The 23,244-nt window shown below is 38.2% G+C and overlaps 1 protein-coding gene across 3 annotated transcripts in view; it reads right to left on the minus strand.

Annotated features, from left to right (window-relative positions):
- Positions 1-2,427: 2,427 nt before the first annotated feature.
- frmpd2 (FERM and PDZ domain containing 2) overlaps positions 2,428-23,244 on the minus strand; it is a 137,579-nt gene continuing 116,762 nt past the window's right edge. For 2 of the 3 annotated variants that reach the window (XM_031905728.1, XM_012967740.3), the window contains exons 31-41: positions 22,514-22,575; positions 18,354-18,515; positions 18,058-18,196; positions 17,781-17,865; positions 13,310-13,416; positions 12,355-12,488; positions 9,428-9,518; positions 7,324-7,655; positions 7,001-7,216; positions 3,202-3,264; positions 2,666-2,941 (exon numbers count right to left, since the gene is read on the minus strand). In XM_031905728.1, coding sequence (XP_031761588.1) covers positions 2,849-2,941; positions 3,202-3,264; positions 7,001-7,216; positions 7,324-7,655; positions 9,428-9,518; positions 12,355-12,488; positions 13,310-13,416; positions 17,781-17,865; positions 18,058-18,196; positions 18,354-18,515; positions 22,514-22,575 — 1,484 coding nt within the window. In that variant the 3' untranslated portion in view covers positions 2,666-2,848. Of the gene's footprint in view, positions 2,942-3,201; positions 3,265-7,000; positions 7,217-7,323; positions 7,656-9,427; positions 9,519-12,354; positions 12,489-13,309; positions 13,417-17,780; positions 17,866-18,057; positions 18,197-18,353; positions 18,516-22,513; positions 22,576-23,244 lie in introns of all 3 variants that reach the window. The other variant, XM_031905727.1, reaches the window with a different exon arrangement.

A 23,244-nucleotide genomic window follows, 5' to 3' on the forward strand; every position in this document is an offset into this window, starting at 1 on the left:
TCGACTCCTCAGGTCAACATTACTGGACAAGCCCCTAAATCTGCATTGAGTAAGGGACCAATATTACATCCGGCCCCCCAAATATTTTTCTGATGGCCTGGAAATTAAGAGGCAATGTTTGAGGACCCAGATGTAATATTGGTCTTCAGAGATAAAGACTGGTTAAGGAAAGACTTTCTGACATACTAATAATAGTAATAATTATAAAATATATTTATTAATAATAATTTTGGATGCTAGAAAGATCTCTATGAACAAAACATATGATATAGCGTAAAAAGTTTTTCTGCAGTGGTTATTGCAGAGAGGATTGACAGTCACAGAAATTTAGAATTTTAGATTTTCTACAATCTTGTTTTAAAAAGGGCTTGAATTTGAGAATTCTAAAACAAATATTGGCTATTTCAGCAATACAATATGCTTAGGAAACATTACATTCCAAAACATTTCAACAATTCACTTATTGACATTTTTAATTACTATGAGAGAGAAAGAGAAAAGAAAAAAACATTTACAAAACCAATGAAATAGTGAGTAGTGATATCCAGATACAACATCTTTTGAAGTCCTGCAATCTCTGTGTGGCAGGTTACTAACATATGGAGCTTAAATTCCATCATTTGTGGCATTTGTAATAGTTTCTGAACACTCCAAAGATTTCAATAAGGGATAGGTGTCCCATGGGGATCATATGTTAGGATTTAATTGTACAGTATTAGTTATATAGGCAGTCATAGTTTCAAACCGCTTGTTAGTTTCCACTCTTTATATGACCTCGGATATACTGGACACTGTTTGTGACTTCCATTTAGAGGTAAATGCTAGTCGTGCTGCTGTTGCGATATGGTTTATCAGTTTCTAAACTGGATGTTTGAGTCTTACTATTGGTTGCCCTAATAAGAGATGTGGTAATTTGGTATTCACTGGCATTGAACCACTAAATACTGAGCAGATGAGCAGGTGAGACCCACCTGGTCTGATTGTTTGGGTATTGACCCATAGGTGTGTAGGCTGCCACAGTAACCAGGAAAAAAGGGACATTGCTTCCCTCCTAGGGATTAGGCTTGGACAGAAAGACGTTGCCTGGAGGAAAGGGGAGTGTTATATAGAATAGCTAATATGTTAAGGTGTGAAGGCTGCCCAAAGTAACCAGAAAAGGAAATTTCGGTAAGTATTGGTTTTAAATTTTCCCTTTTCCTTTACCTCATCATCTACCTAAATGGTCATGTGTTGACTATGAAAAGTATAGAACCCTTGGTCACATAATGACCATAATTCTGCAAACTCTTTTACAACTTCTGCCTCTAGCTTTAAAGGAGAAGGAAAGTAATTTTGGCATTTTACTGCCAATGGATTCGCCACATTAGTGCCACCTAGAACACTATATTTATTCTGCAGAAAGCATTACCATACCTGAGTAAAGAGCCCTAGAAGCTTTCTCTGTTTGCTCAAGATTGAAGCTGCCATTTTAGCTTGGTCATAGCTTCCTGCTGTATAGCTCTAGCCCTTATTGCTCAGATCCCACATTCCTAAGGGAGGGGGAGCAGGACAGGGGAGAGAGGAGAGAACTGCCGAGGCTCTGACTTCCTCTCTCAGAAAAATCTTTCATTCCTGGGGCCAGATACCCAAAGAACATGTTTACAAAAAAGGAGACAAGAAATCCTGTGTTTCTTTTGATAGAGGACACAGCTTTTTTGTGAGTGCTTATGGCTGTATTTACATAGACCTTTCTTAGTTTTTACCTTTCCTTCTCCTTTAAGCAATCAAAGTTAATTTTTTCATATGAGGTGCCAGCGCTGAAGTTTTGCATCTTCACAAAATGAATGTTAAAATCAAGCTTCTAGGGGCGAGTATTTGATTTTTGAACTACTATTGGACTCTAATGCATGAAAAACACTATTTTGAAGTAACATGAAAGAGAAATTTGTAAATTGCTATAGTTTTTGCCAAGCAGTAACATTTCTTACAGCTCAGTAAAAACTGAGGTACTTGATACATTAGCCACTTTGTAACTTGGGAGTAACTAAGGTCCTCACCACAGAAAAGTGAAGGTGGGAACACTTAAGATAGAATCTTCCTAAGAGACACACCAAAACTACTATATTAGGTGTTATGTGATTTGTTAAACCTTTTGTACACCTATGGTTTCCAGCAATTAATACATTTTGCAATGCATTTGTCACAGGGGGTTATGTAACAAAAGGCTCTACCTTTGCCCAGGAGCTGTAACCCATACCAGCCAATCAGAATTTACTGGTCACCTGTTTAAAAGCAAGCATCCTATTGGTCGCTATGGGTTACTGCTTCTGGGCAAACATAGTGCCTTTTTTTTTATTACACCTGGGGGACAAATGTTTGAGTTTATTAACCCTAATAATTTTGAAACAAAGAAATTCCAATTTTGACAGAATACTACAGGATTCCAGCTTACTGTGTCATGAGTCATTTATAATTAATTGCAAACTACTATTAAATACATTTATGGTATGTGTATTATGTTTATGCAAAACATTCTCTAAAATAAAATATTATATACTACAGTTAATCCCATGTTTTATGTGTACATTTCCTATTGTTTCCTATTAATATTGCATTTATTAAGGGCCCCAAGCCCCATCAATGTTGGACATCAGAATTTTAACACATCAGTTTAGCAACATCTCTGTGAAATTTTCATGTATCATTGATTCCTGTATTTAATAAGAAATATTAGCAGCAATCATATCTACAAATTAAAAGGCAAGGTTGTGCTTGGACTACATAATCTACTACACTGTGTTCATTAGTCATCTTCCTATCCAGCTTGACAAGATGGTCTGTTTCAGTGTGCCATAATTCCAACGCTGTTTCATTTTTCTAGAATACAGAGGTCTGTGTGGTCCACATATGGAAGAAGCCTTAGTGCTGTCAGCAGAGCCTTATAACAAAATATGTACTGGTCCTGCATGAAATTGTATTACATGTCAGTAACCAGCAAATAAAAATACAGTCTGAAGCTTTAGAGTAGAACATGCAGACAAGGGGTGTAATAAAAAAAGAATAGTTTTCATTCACAAGGAACAGGTGTATATTCATTAGTAAATTAGGAAGAATACAGTTAAGAAGAAAATGAAAAGTTTCAAGTGTGAGGCAGATAATTTTCATGGGCAGCGGCACTTGTAAGAGGGAAATCTATGATATGACAGAACTCAGTTTTCTTACCTTAGTTTGTATCATTCCATAGCGCTGCTGCCTCATTGTCTTTACAATATCTTTGATCTGAAACTGCAGTCAACAAAAAATAACAAGATATTTGTGTATTTACAATGTCATACCCCTATGCTTAATGAGATTTAAAAAAGAAGCAGTATGAAGTATCTTGCTAGAAAGATAAAACACTCTTCATCAGAATGGCTTCTCTAAATTTACAAAATGCTGCCTAAGCTAATGGGGTCTTTAGAATACAAAGCAGATGACTGTACATGTCTGTTGCCATTTTGCATCAACTGTTAATTATAACAGTTAATAATAATAGGCAAATAAAATAAGGGTTATAGTTCTCTGGTGCCCCCTACTTACTATACTGTAAAAGTGCATAATAATATAGAAGTAACCCTGCTTCCCTACTACTGCTCCCCTACAAAACAACTAACTTTTAGTTGCTGCTAATACACAGTAAAATCATTTGTTCCACATAGCTCCTGGATCTGCCAAAAGTGTCCAAGGCTGGTACCACCTGTCAGGAACCTGAGCAGAACTACTTGTACTTGTAGTACACAGTAGTAGTTTAAGCTCCTTCTGATACAGTTAAATGACAATGGGGAATGGTTATTAATGTATATTTGGATGGATAGAATGATCCTCCGACATATGCTTTCACAACTTTGTGTGAAATCTATCCCATGAAATTTGAAAGGCAATGGGCATACTGCTGGAAGTTGTACTGGTGGTATAGGGGCACCTTCAGGGTATGCTGGGATTTATAGCTTGAGGCCTCTAATATATACAGCTTTAATAAGCTCATTGTCCTGGTTTCGCATCTCTACCTATGGTGGTTACAATGTTATTGCAGTGGTGTATCAATCATGTAGACCTGAAAATGATTCTGTACAATTTAGGTGATTGAAAATAACAATTTCTGCAACATATTGATAAGACCCACCTAACCCTTTTCAACCTGCTTTGCTAGACTAAAATATGAACTTAACATAGAGCCTATTTGTAATTATTTAAGTTTTATGAATTAAATTCAAATCAGTATAAGACTGGCCAGACCAGAGATGACTTTGACTTATTTGGTCAGCTTACATTTATTGCAAAATATGGATAAATCTATATATTTTAGTTTAGCATCCTTTTACAGAAAAATATTTAAAGGAGAAGGAAAGGTAAAAACTAAGCTTTATCAGAAAGGTCTATGTAAATACAGCCATAAGCACTCACAGAAACGCTGCACTGACTTTGACTCTGTCAAAAGATTTCTTGTGTCTGTTTTCCTGTCAAGAGACACCGGGCTCTCTCCCCTCTGCAGGAGGGAGGAGGTCCCACCTCCCTCAAAAATGCTAAGAACTCACCCCCCCCTTAGGAATGTGGATCTGAGCCAATCAGCAGGAAGCTGACTCTTGGGGGCACATTTACAAAAGCACGAACGCACGAGCGAGTGTATTTTCGCCTATTTTTTCGGGCGTCCGCACGACTTTTTCGTACGGCGCACGACTTTTTCGGACGTTTGCACGAAAAAATCGGAAGGTTTTACTGCTGTTTACAATTGTTCAGTACAAAAATTTCGTGACTTTCGGATCGCCAATACGATATTATCGTGACTAATACGATTTTTTCGTAAGCATTTTCGTGATATTTGCAATCTTACGAAATTTTCATTTCCAAAACGATTTTTTCCCATTCGTGATTCGGATTCGTGGATTAGTAAATGTGCCCCCTAGTCTAAGTAACTGAGCAGGTATACGTGGTCTGGGTCTGGGTGCAGGAGTGAGGCATTATGGGAACTTGCTTTACACAGCTCAGCGTTTTTTCTTCCTGTTTGGCTTCTGATCATCAAGGAAAGGCAAAGTCACTTGGGGGTGCTAAAATGTTAGGCACCCCCAAGTGACTTAAATCGCCTACCTTTTGCCCCAGGCTGGTGCCCCTGTTCGGAGAGAACCGCACCAGCCCAGGGTAACTGCAGCGCTTCCTCCTTCCTGCTTCGCGTACACACGCATGCGCGGTAGAGTAAAAAAGGCGAACTTTAACAGAGAAGTCAGCTTTTCACTCTACTGCGCATGCGCCGGTCGTGGGGTCCTGGCAAAATGCAGCAGGAAGGAGGAAGCGCTTGCTACAGGTACCCCGGGCTGGTGCTGTTTTCTCCTAACAGGTGCACCAGCCCGGGGTACAAGGTAAGCGATTAAAGTCACTTGGGGTGCCTAACATTTTGGCACCCCCAGGTGACTTAGCCTTCCCTTTTCCTTTAAAGGCACTATTGAGACAACTGAAGATATGCCTGCAGCTTGAGATTAGCTCTTCATTAGCTTTTCCTTCTCCTTTAATATACTAATGGAGAGTGCAGAGGATTTGCTTTATATTTAAATATTGGGCTACACCATCATTGCACCCTTCTTTATACTGAAAAAAACTTTCCCTTTTCTGCTGCCACTAAATTCCATAGGATTTCTGCATGAAATATAGGATACTACAACAAATAAAGTACTGTGGGTAAAACTTATATAAAAAATATAAAATATATAGTAAAATGTGCATGTGCAAAATGGTAGTAAGCAAGAACAATTGTCCATGATGAAATGTTCTGATCTGCAATGTCACTGGAACACACTGAGCATGACTGAGTGTATGCTGCTATTTTGCACGTGTGTTGACCCATTTACCCAGCAGTTCCATACTGCATACATTTCTCACATGTGTCTATGGATTGCATCTGACCTATATAAATGGTACCCAGCACACAAGCCAGAGCATCATGTTGCTAGCACTGGATGGTAACCAGGTGGTATGTTTTAAAGGAAAAGTAAAGCTTAACCAAAGAAGTAGACCAGAAATGTTGTACATTATGTTTTGGGATTCTGTACCAGCCCAGGGCAAGCACAGCCCTTTAGCAGTGAAGATTTGTGCCTCCTAACATTTTGGCAACCCCCAATGATTTTACCTTTCCTTCTCCTTTAAAGAAACAGTAACACAAGAATGAAAATGTATCAAAGTAATAAAAACATCTACCGTTGGCCTGCAGTGGTAAAACTGTTGTGTTTGCTACAGAAACACTACTATAGTTTATATAAATAAGCCGATGTGTAGCCATGGGGGCACCCATTTAAGCTGGAAAAAAGGAGACACCTGTGTCTTTTTCCCTTTTTTTCCAGCTTAAATGGCTACCCCCATGGCTACACAGCAGCTTATTTATATAAACTATAGTAGAATTTCTAAAGCAAACACACGAGTGTCACCAGTGCAGGGTAACAATACATTATATTTTAATTACTTTAAAACACTTTAATTTTTTGGTGTTACTGTTTCTTTAAAGTTTTCCTTTAAAGCTCTTCAATTTTGAATATCCCTTGGTAACTTCATCCAGCAAGCAAATGGAAGTCCCTCTGCTTTCCAGAAAATCTGTGTACCACTCACAATGGGAAGAAGACGTACTTCAAGTCTCAGAAACCATCACTACATAATGTAAAACAGTAAAAAAGGGGTTGCATTACACTGTAAACCTAAGGGGAATTTGGAAATAATTTGAAAGGAAACAATAAGAGTCTGTCCCTGACTCTTACAATCTGTAGAATCACATCTATGTAAACAAAAAAGAAATATTTTTTTTAATTTTATTATAGGTGCAGTGTTTATGCACCTTTAATAAAATAAAGGTTTGTATTGTTGCACATATACGATACTGTAGTTATGAGCATATTATTTAATTGATAGAATAACTGAAGACATTTTTGCATTGTTTGTCTAATTTTTTTTCAACTTTGTCTTGTAGCAAGATATGATATGTATATGAAGTTCCATCTCTCACCTGTATGCCTTGTTCCAAATATGTAAGTATCACATGTACACAGATTAAAACACCAGTCCTTCCAATTCCAGCACTACAGTGCACAACCAAAGGCCATTCATTGTGGAATCTCCGTAAGTAACAAAGAAAGTGAAGCAGAGACTGAGGAGACTGAGGAGTACTGTGATCAGGCCACGTGGTAAACTGCAAATGTGTGATGAGCCTATTTTCCCCTGTCTAAAACAAAAATGTAACCATAAGCAGCAAGCTATATAATAGACTTAACTATCTGTCAGTTTACGATTATCCACAGATAGAAACAGAAGTACAGTATATTTACCTACCTCTTTTTGAAATAAGGTCATAATTCGTATAGTGAAGTCTTGCAATGCATTACACTTTTCCAACCTTAAAGAAAGATTCTCCCCTTTCCAGGTTTCTTGAATTTGCTCTGGCCAGTATTGTTCACTCTTCACTTTCCCACTCTCTCTCTCTTGAGTCATCATTATGATTACTGAGCTGTGGTTCTCCCATACCATCTGCCAGAAATAATTCACAGTGTCTGGGAGAGGCCCCTGTGTGCAGATGTACCGCAGTTTTTTTTCTCCCACTGGGACAGTGACATAACTTGCATTGATGTACCCCTCATCCCCTACTCGTACACGAGTGCTGTCATCTATGGGGAATAATATGCAAGATTTATTTACAGTAATCTTTGAAATAACATGTATACAAACCTAGAGATTTTACATGGTTTGTAATGAAGTCTTGTCAAATGTATAGGACTCCTTCTCAGTAAAAGACTGATTTGTTTCATTTTCAAAGACTTTTTTAGGAGTGACTACTAAATATAGTATAGGGGAAATGATAAAAAATGTTCAATGGAAAAACTGAATATAATTCTCTGTGCATGGAACAAATAAAGGAGACGGTGCTCCATTCATTTCATAATTGTCTACAACAGTGCTGTCCAACTTCTGTGGCGCTGAGGGCCGGAAGTTCTCTTGCATACATGGTGGAGGGCCGCTAATGGAAGCCAGTTTGACCACTCCCCCTTTAAACCACACCCATTTCAAACTACGCCCATTTCAGACCACACCCATATTATCACAATGGTGGTAGTGCAGCAAAAACCCAAATGCTTCGTCCTCTCTACAGGGATATCATCCTCCTCCCCTGTGGATAGCACAGCAACCCCCAGCATATAATTACACACCTTAGGAACCATTTAATCGCTATTTCCAACTGTTAACAAACTTCCAAAGCAAACCCCTGCCAGGTTCACCTCCCACAGGCAGCATAGGGTAGGCAGAGTATGGCACACACAGGCAGCACTCTGCCTGCCCTATGCTGTCTGTGTGTCCCATACTCTGCCTGCCCTATGATGCCTGTGTGTGCCATACTCTGCCCTATGCTGCCTGTGTGTGCCATACTCAGCCCTACCCTGCCTGTGTGTGTGTGCCATCCTCTGCCAGCCCTATGCTGCCTATGTGTGCCATACTCTGCCCTACCCTGCCTGTGTGTGCCATACTCTGTCTGTCCTATGCTGCCTGTGTGTGCCATACTCTGCCTGCCCTACCCTGCCTGTGTGCGTCATATCCTCCTTGCCCTATGCTGCCTGTGTGTGCCATTCCCTCCCTGCCCTATGCTGCCTATGTGCCATAATCTGCCTACCCTATGCTACCTACACACAGGCAGCATAGGCCAGGCAGTACATACAATGTCTGTGTGCCATACTCTGTCTGTCCTATGCTGCCTGTGTGTGCCATACTCTGCCTGCCCTACCCTGCCTGTGTGTGCCATACTCTGCCTTCCCTACCCTGCCTGTGTGTGCCATATCCTCCCTGGCCTATGCTGCCTGTGTGTGCCATACCCTCCCTGCCCTATGCTGACTATGTGCCATACTCTGCCTACCCTATGCTGCCTACACACAGGCAGCATAGGCCAGGCATTACATACAATGTCTGAGGTGTGAACAGGAGAACAATGTGGGTGATTACAGCCTGAGCCTGAGGTGTGAACAATGCAGTGGGGGAACAATACAGAGATTAAAAGGTGTGAACAGTAGAGGGGATTACATTTTTAAACAATACAGGGGGATTACAGCCTGAATCTCAGGTGAGAACCATACAGGGGGCCAATTAAACTCAGTACTGATACCATTTAAATCTTACACAAAGTTAAGCCATCAAAGCAGTCAGACAGGTGGGGAGCCACACAGAGGGGGGTCGCGGGCCGCCAGTTGGACAGCACTGGTCTACAAGAATGGCTTGTCAAGGTTTTTCCCTCCCTCCTCTCCTAGTAGAGAAGAGGAGCAGAATCCCTGCCTAGAGCTCTTTATTGTTAATAATAGATTCTTGGGGTTCTCACAACATGCAGTTGGGGCATTATCACTTTAACTTGAATTGTGTTGTTTTTAATCCAACCATAATGATGTTTTTATCTCACATGGCAGAATATCTCTGTATCTGTTCTTGTTACGGTTTTCAGGTGCAGAAGCCACATGAAAAGAGTCAGCTGGTTTCTCGTGTTCCAAGGCCTAGGGATTGCAAAGATAGGATACTGAAACTTTTTCTCTACTCCATGTTAATCCAGTCAAAAATTACGTTTTATATATGATATAAATCCACTTAATATAGCGTTCTAAATTCATGTATCATAGTTACATGGTTACTTTAGGCTGTAAAAAGACAACAGTTCAACAAACCTATCTATACAATCACATATATACAGTATATATATTGTATATATTGATACCTACACTAAACTAGCTGTAGATCATAAGCTCACAATAACCTTGAATTTTATGCTTGTTCAAAAAGTCATCCAAGCCAATTTTAAAAGGCATTAAGAGAAAAGGAAAGCGATTGATGCAGTTTATTCCCAATATATTAGCCACAATATTGCAAGTTATGACACTATATTTATTTTGTAAAATACTTTACTATACCTGAGAAAACATAGAAATGTTCATAGAAATTAACATAGAAATTATCACTATTATTATCACTATTAGTTCAAGATGGCAGCTGTCATATTAGTTTGTACTGACGTATAGTAGTATACGTAGTATGGAATGAAATGCTTTTGCAGAATCTAAGTTGATAACATTCATGCCATCCCTGTTTCTGTTCTGTTACACATAAAACCATCATGGCACCGTGGCATTATAGTATTATGATTTGCAAAGTATCATATCTTTATTACCCCCTCCAAATGCTTTCCACCAACTAACAGGCCTATAGTTTTCAGGCTGAGAACAAGATCCCTTTTGAAAAGTGGCATCATATTTCCATTTACCAACTTTTACCAAAAGTAAAAAGTTTTGGAAATTACAGAGCTAAGCGTTTTTAGTACCCTTGGATGAATATCATCCAGTGCTGGACTTGTTTATGTTTACATGTTCAAGTATCTTTTGAATTTGCTCCTGAGTTACCCATGCATTAGTAGGTCTATTACTAGAATACTAGAATTGGGTCTATTAAAAGGGAAGCCTTCATTAGCTGGTTCCTCAGTTGTGTAGACAGATATAAAATAACATTTAAGAATCTCTGCCTTTTCCCTCATAAACCAGTGTCAGGGGCAGGCACTAGTGCTAAAATTTCCTAAGTGCTAATATTTCACAAGTGCTAAGAAGAAGGAAAATGGCAGTTAAACAAGGCAGTTGGACAAGGCATTGGCAAGGCTCCAAACTATCTCCAATCAACGCTAAACAATATGGAATCGCAAGAAAACAACTTTGCTTGTTCCTGGTAGTTTGTTATTTCCTACCCCAAAATGTTTTATCCTGCCTTCCTTCTCTTTGCACTTTCATGTTTCTTAAAACATCTCCAGCCACACCCTCCATCCAGTCAGAAAGGTATAACAATCACTGCCTCTCTCCTCTTCTTTCCTTTCAGCACATGAAGTATTTAAAGTGCTTTGCTCCATAACTCCAGTTAACTCTTTCTCCTCACATAAAACAAGAACATACAAATCCCGCTCTCACCTTGCATTCCTCTCCTTCCTGTTACTTGCTGCTGGTGACATTTCCCCCAACCCTGGCCCTTAACCCCATCCCTGTTTTGTTAGGGTCACGTTCACCAAGCCCACCTTGTACCCCTTTAAAGTACAGAACCCTTACCCCTATACACAAAGCCTCTGTTCAAATTTCCTGTGCCCTCTGGAATTCCCGCTCCATCTGCAACAAACTCACCTCCATCCATGACCTTTTCATTGCTAAATCGCTTAACTTATTTGCAATAACAGAGACCTGGCTTTCCTCTATTGACACTACCTCTCACAACTCTGTCATGCCCATTCCCACACCTTGTGTCTCAACTCTTTCTCCTTGTAGATTGTAAGCTCTTTTCGGCAGGGCTCTCTTCACCTCTTGTATCAGTTATTGATTGCTTTATATGTTACTTTGTATGTCCAATGTATGAAACCCACTTATTGTACAGCACTGCGGAAATGTTGGCGCTTTATAAATAAATGTTAATAATAATAATAATAATAAAACCAAATTACCTCCCTCTGATTATAAGGGTCCCACTCCATCTTGCTTCATTTTCTACAATTTACATATTTTTTTAACATGCTTTAATTATCATTTTATATTAAATAACAAACAGGGGAGATACAGGGAAGGAGAAACAGCTGGTCAGATGGTTCTTCTACGTATTTATACAGAAACAGTGAGTAACAATGAAGGAAAAGTGTCACATGCAAGTACGTTTAAAGGTTGCACTGGGCATTATTTAAGACCAGGTCATCAACAAGCAAACCTGAGGAGACAGGATTTTAGGGAAGGTGGTTTTGTCTTGAATAAAATACATGATTTTATTTCAAAACCTGGCTATTTTTCTGACACAAGCACATCATGTGCATAAGGCTAGATTTTGTTCTCTGCACTTGGGGAAGTAGGCCTTTTCAACATTACTCTTTCTGCTAAGGTGCATTGGAGTAATATATAGACAGTGAAGCATTTTGAATAGAATGGGTCTATCCCTTGTTGCAATGAAATATTGATACTATTTACATATCTAAAGAATAATTTTGGATTCATTTTAACTAATCATTGCAATACTTTTTTCATTCTCTATTTTAAGTTGTCTGATAGCAATTTGGTATGCTTTATCGTTTTTTTTTTATCTAATAAAAGTTTCATCTGTCCCTACCAACTTGAATGCCTTAAATGCCTTAAATGTCTCAAAAAGTATCTTCCAATGTTTCTAGGTGTTTCTAGTGCTATACTACAATATCTATGTTTTTTCACTGCCATCATTATTATAGTTCATTAGTTTTCTATGTAAGGATACTCTTTCAAGACACTTCACCCTCAACTGAGTGAATATGTATTATCTATGGGTTAGTAGGTTGGAATGATGACTTACCAAAAACTCTTGGTAAAGATCTTGATCTTGAATAAGCCTCTGTGCAGTGACGACAAGAGCTTGGATCTCAGACTCTGAGAATTGCTTATTTACGGGCAAGCAATGCAAATCCTCCTCAGTGATTAACAAAGGGCCTGTAGAAGAGAAATCAAGTATGGGGATAGAAAGTGTCATATATGATTTTCATAAACAAAAATGACATTTTATAACTCAATGTATAATTAAGTGCAATTTGCAGTTTCATTACATTACTACAGTCATTATAGCTGAAAAACATTTAATTATAGTTGCTTATATTGGATTTTAGAATTCTATATCTCATCATCAGTACATAACAAGTCACCATTTGCTTAAACCTACAGGTGTTTTATTTATAAACTAATCTAATTAGTTAAATGCCATAATTAAAAATATATCATTTATTAGGCAAATTTTAATTAGACACCCTATGCTACACTAACAAATATGCAGTTTAACCTACTACAGGTATGGGATCCCTTATCCGGAAACCCATTATCCAGAATAACGGAAAGGCCATCTCCCATAGACTCCATTATAAGCAAATTATTTTAATTTTATGAAATGATTTCCTTTTCCTCTGTAATTATAAAACAGTACCTTGTACTTGATCCCAACTAAGATATAATTAATCCTTATTGAAGGCAAAACAATCACATTGGGTTTAGTTAATATTTAAATGATTTTTAGCAGACTTAAGTTATGGATATCCAAATTACAGAAAGATCCCTTATCCGGAAAACCCCAGGTCCCGAGCCTTCTGTATAACAGATCCCATACCTGTATATCAGTGAAGAATGTTGATCGAAAACCTATGCCTGATGGATTTAAACCCTGAGATTCCTAAAACAAGTTAATTATGCTTTCCGCTACCATTATTAAAAAAGATATATAACATGTTATTTATAATAATAATAGTAGAGAATATCAGTGTTACCAAAAGTTTGAGAATTTTCCTCATCCTTGATGGTAGAGTTTCCTGAGTCATTGGCTTTCTCTAAAGAAAAGCTCCTGCATGATTTAGACTTCACACACAAGTCATTACTGCAAAGGTAACAAAATAAATAAACCATATAAAACAAGCCTTTAAAACTAAAATTAAAAAAAAAATGAATCCTATGCAGATTCAGGGAATTTCTCCAACATTATTTAAAAAAATCTAATTTACAAACATTTTCCCCTTGTTTTGTTCCCAACCAGCATTTTTTACCAGAATTCCAGCATCCCTATAGCTGTGTGACAAGTTGTTTTCAACACAATTGTGCATGGCATTTGCAGAGTGAGGATGATGTCATTCAACGCGGCAAGTGCATGTGTTGTTAATAAGAACAATAACATACAATTCTGTTGCCGGTAGTCTCAGCTATTGATAGTTTCAGCTATTGACACAACCACAAAGACTTTGTGTCTATGTTTTACACATAAAACTGCAAGTTTGCTGTGCTATGAGCCTTAGGGGGAGATTTACTAATCCACGAATCTGAACCCCGAAAGGGAAAAAATCGTATTGGAAACGAAAATTTTGCGACTTTTTTGTCGCCGTCGCGATTTTTCGTATTTTGCACGACTATTTCGCAGCTGTCACGATTTTTTCGTATTGAGCGCATTCGGACGCCTTCGGACCGTTTGTGGATTAGTAAATCTCCCCCTTAGGGTAATGATCCTTGGAGAGATTGGTCGCCCATGATAGATCTCTGCTACCAAGGGCTACTAATTTCTCTGAAATGCCCTTCTACCGGCAACAAAGTGAATCGCCAGTGAAAAGGCAATACGCATCGCTTTGGTTTTTGGAGGTCATTGAAAGTTTGCTCCTCCAGGCAACTTTGTGTGACTTCAGAAAACCGAACCATATACATACATACATAAATATTTAAATATTTTGTTTTTTAAAAGCATAGAAAAATGACCCTTTTAAAAAACAAAATATTTAAATATTTTATGTAGCTTTAATACATGGTGCTCAACAGTGTGGAGATCCCAGGAATTTAGCATAACAGATCCCCTAACCTGTCCAACTTTTAGAAACTGCTATAAATATAAAGTAATAATTAGTAATAATCAGTAAATGAGAAGGCCAATCTTCCATAAAGTCTGTTTTAAGCAATCAATTCCAATTTTTAAAAATAATTTGATTTGATTAATTTAATGATTAATTTAATGTATGGTGCAAAAAACAAATTTACATATGGGCAACAAAGAATTTCAAAAAAGCATAGATTGGGGCATTAGATTTTCTGCTAAAAACACAGAACAGTTGTTGTTTAAAATGATTCAATTTACTCCCTTAAGAAGTAACTGTAGATGCATTAAGAACTACCCTATGTGGATTAATTCAGAGGTAAAAAAGAGAATGGGAAAAAAAAGAAAGCATTTAAGCATTACAAATCACAGGGGACAGAAGTGTTGTAAAACAGTAATCCGGAAAATGAGAAGCACATTGCAGCAGAGGCTAAGGGGCTGATTTACTAAGACACGATTTCGAATGCGAATTGGAAAAATTCCGATTGGAAACGAACATTTTGCGACTTTTTCTTATTTTTTGTGATTTTTTCGGCGTCTTTACGATTTTTGCGTAAAAACGCGAGTTTTTCGGCGTCTTTACGATTTTTGCGTAAAAACGCAAGTTTTTCGTAGCCATTACGAAAGTTGCACAAAGTCGAGATTTTTTCGTAGCGTTAACACTTGCGCGCAAAGTCGCGCCTTTTTCGTAGCGTTAAAACTTAAAAGGCGCGACGTTTCGTGCAAGTTTTAACGCTACGAAAAAATCGCGACTTTGCGCAACTTTCGTAATGGCTACGAAAAACTCGCGTTTTTACGCAAAAATCATAAAGACGCCGAAAAAAATCGCAAAATTACCGATCATTACGAAAGAAACGCAATCGGACGCATTCGGCCCGTTCGTGGGTTAGTAAATGTGCCCCTAAGACTAAACCGAAGTTTTTTAAGTATATTAATAGTAAAAAGTTGCAGGTTGAAAGTGTGGCTATATTGAATTAAAGTAACTCTTTGGTTATAACTAGGGATGGGTGAAATGATTAGCGCGGCAAACAGTAAAATTTGCTGCCTGACGCTTAATTTGATGTGTGAACCGCTTTCTATGACACGCGCATTGGCTATTGATGCATGCATAGTTGTTTTTTATTCCTTTGATGCATGCGTAGTTGTTTTTCATTCCTTTGACGCACGCATTAAAAGCCAACGTGTGCGCATCATACAAAGCTACTCGCGCATCAAATTACACGACGCGCAGCAAATTTTTTTGTAGTGTGAATCATTTTGCCCATTCCTAGCTATAACTGCTGCAGAAAAGGCAAATGTGCTAAATCAGTTATTTTCTTCAGTATTTACAATTTAGGAACCAGATTTCCAAGGCCTACCCAATAGCTGCACTGGCTTAGCTAATTCTAGTCAGTGGTTGACACAGGATATGGTAAATAAAGGGTTGATCCAAATGAATGTAAACAAGGCACCACAGCTAGATGGAATACACCATTGGGTACGGAGAGAGCTTACCAGTGCTAACCAGGCCTCTATTTATGATATTCTCAGACTCACTTTCATCTGGTATGGTACCTATGGATTGGAGGAAAGCTATATATTTTAAAGGAGATAATGATCTCAGACTGGCAATTATAGGCCAGTAAGTTTGACATCTGTGGTGGGCAAGTTAATTGAAGCCTTGTTAAGGGATCACATTCATTATGTTCCAGGGAATGGCATTAAGAGCAGTAATCAGCATGGCTTTATGACGGCAAGGTCAAGTCAGACAAATTTAATTGCTTTCAATGATGAGGTTTGTAAGAAGCTGGACAGTGGGGGTGCAGTAGGTGTTTGATACAGTGCCCCACAATCGACTGCTTTCTAAACTAAGGTCTGTCGGTCTTAGTGAAGTATTTTGCACATGGATAGGAAACTGGCTACAGGATCAGGTACAGAGGGTGTTTGTAAATGGTACATTCTCTAGTTGGAGTAAGTTTCTTAGTGGGGACCCTCAGGGTTCTGTGTTGGATCCAATTTTATTTAACAAGTTCATTAATGACTGAGGGCAAGGTATTGTAAGTAATGTATCAGTATTTGCAGATGACACAAAACTCTGCAGCCCAATTAATTCCATGATCTTGACAAACTGGATATCTTGGCAGATGAGATTTAATGTGGATAAATGTAAGGTCATGCACCCAGGATGCAAAAATATGCAAGCCATTTATACCCTTAATAGGACTGCACTAGGAAAATCCACAATTGAGAAGGCTCTTGATGTCCTTGTAGATAATAAACTTTGCTGTAGCAAGCAATGCCAGGCAGTAGCTGCAAGGGCAAACAATGTTTTGAGTAGTGATGAGCAAATCTGTCCCATTTTGCTTTGCAGAAAAATTCCCAAAACACAATTGTCCCACGTTTTTTTGTCACACGCATCTTTTTTGCTGCGACTGCGCCTATTTTTGACACAACCGCAAATTTTTTTGACACGCAACAAATTTTTTCGCAGCGCATTTTTGCGGAAGTTTTGCAAAACTCTTTGCCAATGGCGAAATGCGGAAAATCCATGCCTGCGGAAAAAAATTCACTCACTAGTTTGGGGCTTTTTTAAAAGGGGTATAGAATCGTGAAAGGAGGGGGTTATTCTTTCGTTTTATAGAGAGTTTGCAGTGCTCAAACAGGACATTACTATATTCAGAATGGTTTTTTTTATAGTGAGAGCTGTGAAGTTGTGGAATTCTCTCCCTGAATCAGTTGTACTGGCTGATATATTAGATACTAGATAATGTTGGATGGACTTTTAGCAAGTGAGACAATACAGGGTTATGGGAGATAGCTCTTAGTACAAGCTGATCCAGGGATGGGGGGGGGGGGGGGGGGGGTTGCCTCAGGACAGGTTATATATAGGCATATAAGGTTGAACTTGATTGGCATGAGCCTTTTTTCAACCTAACTATGTTACTATGTTCCCTGCATTTTTTATTACTGCCTAACACCTCGTCCATGTGTTTATCTGCATTCTAAAGGGCAGGGGCAGAATCAGTGCTTTTCAAAAAAAATAAAAGGCTTCCCATTTAAAACCAGGCAAGCAATCAATGCCAGAAAAACTTTTGTTTTCTTCATCGATATGCTCAAACCCAAAGATCAGTGCCTAATCAATTTTCTTTATTTCTTTTTATCCTCACTAAATTCCCCTTAATTTCCTCTATAATTAGCAGGCTTACAGATGGGTTCATAAAGCAGGGAGTTTATATTAGGAGGGCAATCTGCTCTAAAGAACTAAGAAAGTTGGAACAGTAAATAATTTCAGTTTCACTACAAGTAAAAAAAATTAACACAGGTGTATACTGCCCCAATAGGGACACTATATTCATTAACAGCTATAAAGGTGATTATACAGCACTTGCTAAATATGTCAACATCCTTACTTGTTTTGCACATGAATATATTCCACTGATGCATCTGATGTATCCTGCCCTTGAAATTTCATGCCTGCTGTGAGCCACTGATCATCTTAAAAAAGCAGAAAGTGGACACTTAATGTAAATGGAATATAATATATATATATATATATATATATGGAAAATATGGAATAACTTGATAAAATTCTGTGTTTACAGTGCTTGTTAATGTAGTGTTTATCAATAGATACACTATGTATACAGTGTATTTCTGTACTAGACGTTATAACCACAGTTTCTATACCTCTTTCAAGTGCATGATTTTTATTAGAACTGCACTGTGGGATTCTTCTCTGTACTGTGAGTTTTACATGTCCTTTGGCCTCACGAATTATGCCAACTGCTATTCCATGAGTAAGTCCCGCTAATTCATGTCCATTCACCTAAATACAAGAGTGACAAAACACTAGAAACAGTCCTCAGATTTTTTCTAAAAATCTGCCCCTTGACATTCAATTAGTCCCCAATTTTAGAGAGATAATATAAACTGCCTTCTAGATATAGAAACTGTAGGAAATATGAATTCAATACTTTTCTTACCTTTATTAAGATATCTCCCACATGCAGCCTCCCATCAATAGCTGCCACGCTTCCAGGACTTACTGCTTTAATTAGGAACATTTCTCCATTCTTGCCCCCAGCCAGTGAGAACCCCAAACTACCACTGCTTGGCTTCTCCAAGTCAATGTTCAGAAGACTGTCCTGTGACAAAAGAAAATTGCTATTCCAAAATGCTAGCAGCATATTTCTAGGTTGAAACATACTACACTAATGTCCCAGCATCAACTGACAGGGTGTTGCTTTAAAAATCTCCACATTTACAGTATATAGCCTATTTTTTAAAGATCACGGGGCGATTCACTAAAGTGCGATAAAATTTATTGCACACTTTTTTGCGTTAAAATAGACGCGATAATTAGCGCGCGATTCACTATAGTATTATTGCGTGCGCTAAGTCGCCATATTGCATGCGTTAATTTTCGCGCGACCGCATGCGCATGCGTTAATTTTTGCGCTGAAAAGAATACGATCGCATGATTCACAAACACTTAGGCGCGCTAAATATCGCATTGGTCTATGCAAAAATTAACACCTACTTCAGGCAGGCGATAAATTATAGAAAAGTACAGTAAATGAGTTTTTGGCAATAAAATATGGACTTAGCAGTGTTATTTATTCAAGTATCTATTTTTTTTTACCAAATTTTACTAAAGTCTTGGCATGTATGGAATTTCGCTACTATAGCGGTAAATATTTAGTCGCCATAATATACAGTACTATAGCGGTAAATATTTAGTCGCCATAATATACAGTACTGTAGCGGTAAATATTTAGTTGCACAAAATACATTACTAGGTATATTTTGGCGATTTCTTTGCGCGACTTTGTAATCTCGCGACTTGCGGACATTTTGTAGCGATTTTGTAATCTCCTGACATGTGCGACTTGGGGCCATTTTGTGTCATTGAGCCTGCTGTCACCAAACTGAGAGCATCATGCCTGGGGTTTCTGAGCTGCTGTTATCGGGGGAGAGGCGCTATATTATAGAGTTCATCCTGCGCTCAGGGTATGACAGGCTGACGCTGGGGCTCATAGGGGTCCATGAAAGGAAGAGAGCTATCCTGCGCGACCTAATAGACGGGTTGCGCAGGGGCTTCAACCTGGAAATGGACCTCCGCCTGCTCCTGCGAATATGGTCGGACCTGAAGCGCAGGAACTTTGATGAAATAGCAGAAATTGCTGAAGGTAATTATTGTACTTTAATATGGTTTTACACAATACGTTTCTTAAAAGATTTAGCAAGTAATTTGAAAAAAAACATAGACACATATATACTGTATAACATCGTGAACAAGGTCTTAGACCATGACCGAAACGTTGATGTAACTGATATGCGATTATCTATGAATAAAGTTTAACACTTGGAATTGGAGTGCGCATAATCCTTGGAATATTGTATACATGGAACAACCGTTTTGCAGCACCCAGAGAAACTATGTGAAATATGAGTGATATGGGAGTGCGGACCATTCGTAAATAATATATATATATATATATATATATACAGGTGAAAAATTTGCATTGAGGGGACACTTTACATGTCTATCACAATATGTGGTTTATGCCATTATCTGTCCATGTAAAAAGATATATGTGGGAGAAACAGTTCAAAAGGTGAAGTCTCGGATTTCACAACACAAATCCACAATTAATGTAGGGAACAATATTTTACCACTTTCAAAACATTTTAAAGAACATGGCCATACCCCCGAACAGTTGAGGTATACCGTTTTGGAGGGAGTTCCCCCACAGCGGAAGGGGGGAGACCGGGAATTGAGACTTAAACAGAGGGAGGTATGGTGGATTAAGAGATTAAATTCCCTGCATCCAAATGGATTGAATAAGGACTATAATCTGTATTTGTTTGTTTAACTTTAAGGATTTGTTATAATTGAGATCGCATAGTGGTGCTGTATAATATAATGAGATGCTATAACTTTGCTAATGAGTTATGTATGCGAACAGGGATGAAACTCTGTACTCTGTATATTTCATAAATGGTGTTATCACTGAAATGGGGATGGAACCCTGTACTATGTTTGTATAATATGTTATGTGGTCATTTCCTCTCTGTAGACTGTAAGTAGCTTCCTTTGGGAATCTGTATATACAATTACTGCCCACATGCCTTGAGGAGGAGCCCGACCGGGCTCGAAACGTCGCATTTTGTGTACAGTATGAATTTGATCTTTTAATACACCTTTTGCACTTTAAAGTGTGTGCTGTCCATTCTTGAACTTATTGTATATATATATATATATATATATACACATCTATTTTCAAATACATATGCATAAATAAGTTTAAAGCAGGGGGGAAGCAGCAGGGAGCGGCCCATAGTGTGTGTCATTTGGGGAAGGGCCACGAATGTTTTAGGGGGCCCTGGCTAATAATGTCTGTGTGTCCTTTGTATTGATGTGAGGGTTCACAGGGGGAGGGGCCAGTGGGGGTGTGGGAGGAGGGAGGCCCAAAAAATGTTCTTGTGAGGGGCACCGTTATTTATGATGGTGGCCCTCTGTGTATGAATGTATATATATATATATATATATGTATAATAGATTTAAATAACATCTTGCAATACTATCTCACAGAACCAACCCCAGGCCCCCCCAGACTCCCGAGGCCCCAGTGGCAGCACCAGAGGCCCCCGAGGCCCCAGCACCAGAGGCCCCTGAGGCCCCGGACACTCCCCTCCTTCATTCCTCCCCCAGTTTCCCCCCAAGCCCTTGAGTTCTCCCCCCAGGCCAAGCGCAGGGCACCAGGTTCTCCTGCCGACGAGGGACCATCACGCCGGTCAATGCAGGAGGACCTGGATAACATCAAGGCCCAGTTAGCCCAGCTCCGGGGGGAAATGGACGAGCTTAGGAGGGACATTAGAGAACTCAAGGGCAGCTAGCCCTAAGTTTTATCTTTCCCAGTTTTTTTCCCTATTTTTTTCTCTTTAATTGTTAAAATAAAAGTTTTTATTTTTCTACTTTTGAACTGGTTAATGTATAATTATTTTTCCTTCCTTGATATTGATATATTGATATATATTGATATATTGATTCTATACTTTCATGTAGTTTCTCCTACTCTCTTACATTTATCAGTAACAGCATCAATATGCTATATGGGTTAAATTTTTGCAAATATTCTGCCAACAATTTTGTCTTTAGCCCATTTTGCTGAATAGTAAAACTTGCGTTAATTAGTACGTAGCGTATTTTCTGGCGAGTGTGATAACTGCCAATCAAATGTTTTGTTGCCAGAATAATTGCAATATTATATTTGTTCCCGTTTAATAAAGTGCCCATAACATATTTGCCATTTATTCTGTGTCTAAAATCTCCCACTTAATTTAAGCCACTTTAGCAAATGGACCCCTAAGTATTTGGCTAAATATTCTTAAATGTCCCCCCCCTATTTTATTATCTCTAGCACTTCTTTTTCTTTCTTACTTATATTTTTATTGTTTTTTGGGGGGTTTTTTTGCAAATAAACATTTATACAGCACCTCTCTAGCACTTCTGTGCTCTCCCGGGGCAAAATGTCGGCAGTTTTATGCTGCCGATTGCCATGTGCGTAATGTCGCGACAATTAGCGCTTGCGATAATTTGCGTGCATGCGAAAAATACTGCGCATGTTATGTACCGCGACAAAAATATTGCATGCAGTATCGCGCATGAAATAGCGCAAGTGTGCTAATAGTGAATTGTGGGAAAAGTCGCGAAAATTAAGATGCGATAGAATTTTTACCGCACGCTATAAATAGTGCACGTTTTATCGCACTTTAGTGAATCAGCCCCCATATGTTATATATTTAGTAGATTTTGTAAGTATGATTTATATTGAAATATATAGTTAATTACTATGTAGAATTTTTTCACATGTTCATGTTGAATTTAACTTATTTCAAGGCTACATGGTAGATTGTTACTCTGCAAACAAACAAACACCACAATATTCTTCTCTTTAACAGGTTCAGAATAATAATTATTATATAACTTTGTATACACTTATTCAGAAAATACCTGTCCAAAACATTTATGCTAATTGATAAAGTAAAAATTAAATTATTTTCAATGTTCAGGATTTGAAAGAATCAAATTCATGACTTGCATGACAGCATACTCTGCAGTTTACAAAAATATAGTTACCTGATTTAGTTCAGAATTACAAGCGGTTTGGATGGTGGGATAATTCAAATGCGATAAAGCTACTGCAAAGAGAACAAGATAGATACATGAATTTCTTAAGAAAGAAAGCTCACATGCAAAGATCTTTCTACTGGTGTTAGATTTTGACAAAAACATTTGGAACAATTCTAATGCAATGTCAGGCACAATGTCGTTCAGAGCGCAATAAACTCATTTTGATGCAAGAACATTTAATGAATGGAATCAATATGTACAACATTTGTTTCAATTTAAGCACAATCATTACTTGTAGCTACATTTATAAATGACCCTTAAAAACTCTAAGGGGCTGATTTACTAATCCATGGATCCGAATCCGAATGGGAAAAATTGGAAAACGAACATTTTGCGGCTTTTTCGTATTTTTTGCAACTTTTTCGTAGCCGTTATGACTTGCGCGAATTGTCACGACTTTTTCATAGCCATTACATATTTCGTGAATTGTCGCAACTTTTTCATAGCCATTATGACTTTCGTGAATTGTTGCGACTTTTCATAGCCTTTACGAATTTCGCGAATTGTCGCGACTTTTTCGTATTGAGCGCTCGAAAAAGTCGCAAAATACCGATCATTATGAAAAAAACGCATTCGGACGCTTTTCGGACGTTTGTGGATTAGTAAATGTGCCCCCAAGAATTTAATTGCTGTTATTTAAATTAACATTGTAAATTCATTTTAAAATGTATGTTAAA

Source organism: Xenopus tropicalis, chromosome 7 (assembly GCF_000004195.4).
Source record: "Xenopus tropicalis strain Nigerian chromosome 7, UCB_Xtro_10.0, whole genome shotgun sequence".
Classification (NCBI taxonomy): Eukaryota; Metazoa; Chordata; class Amphibia; order Anura; family Pipidae; genus Xenopus; species Xenopus tropicalis.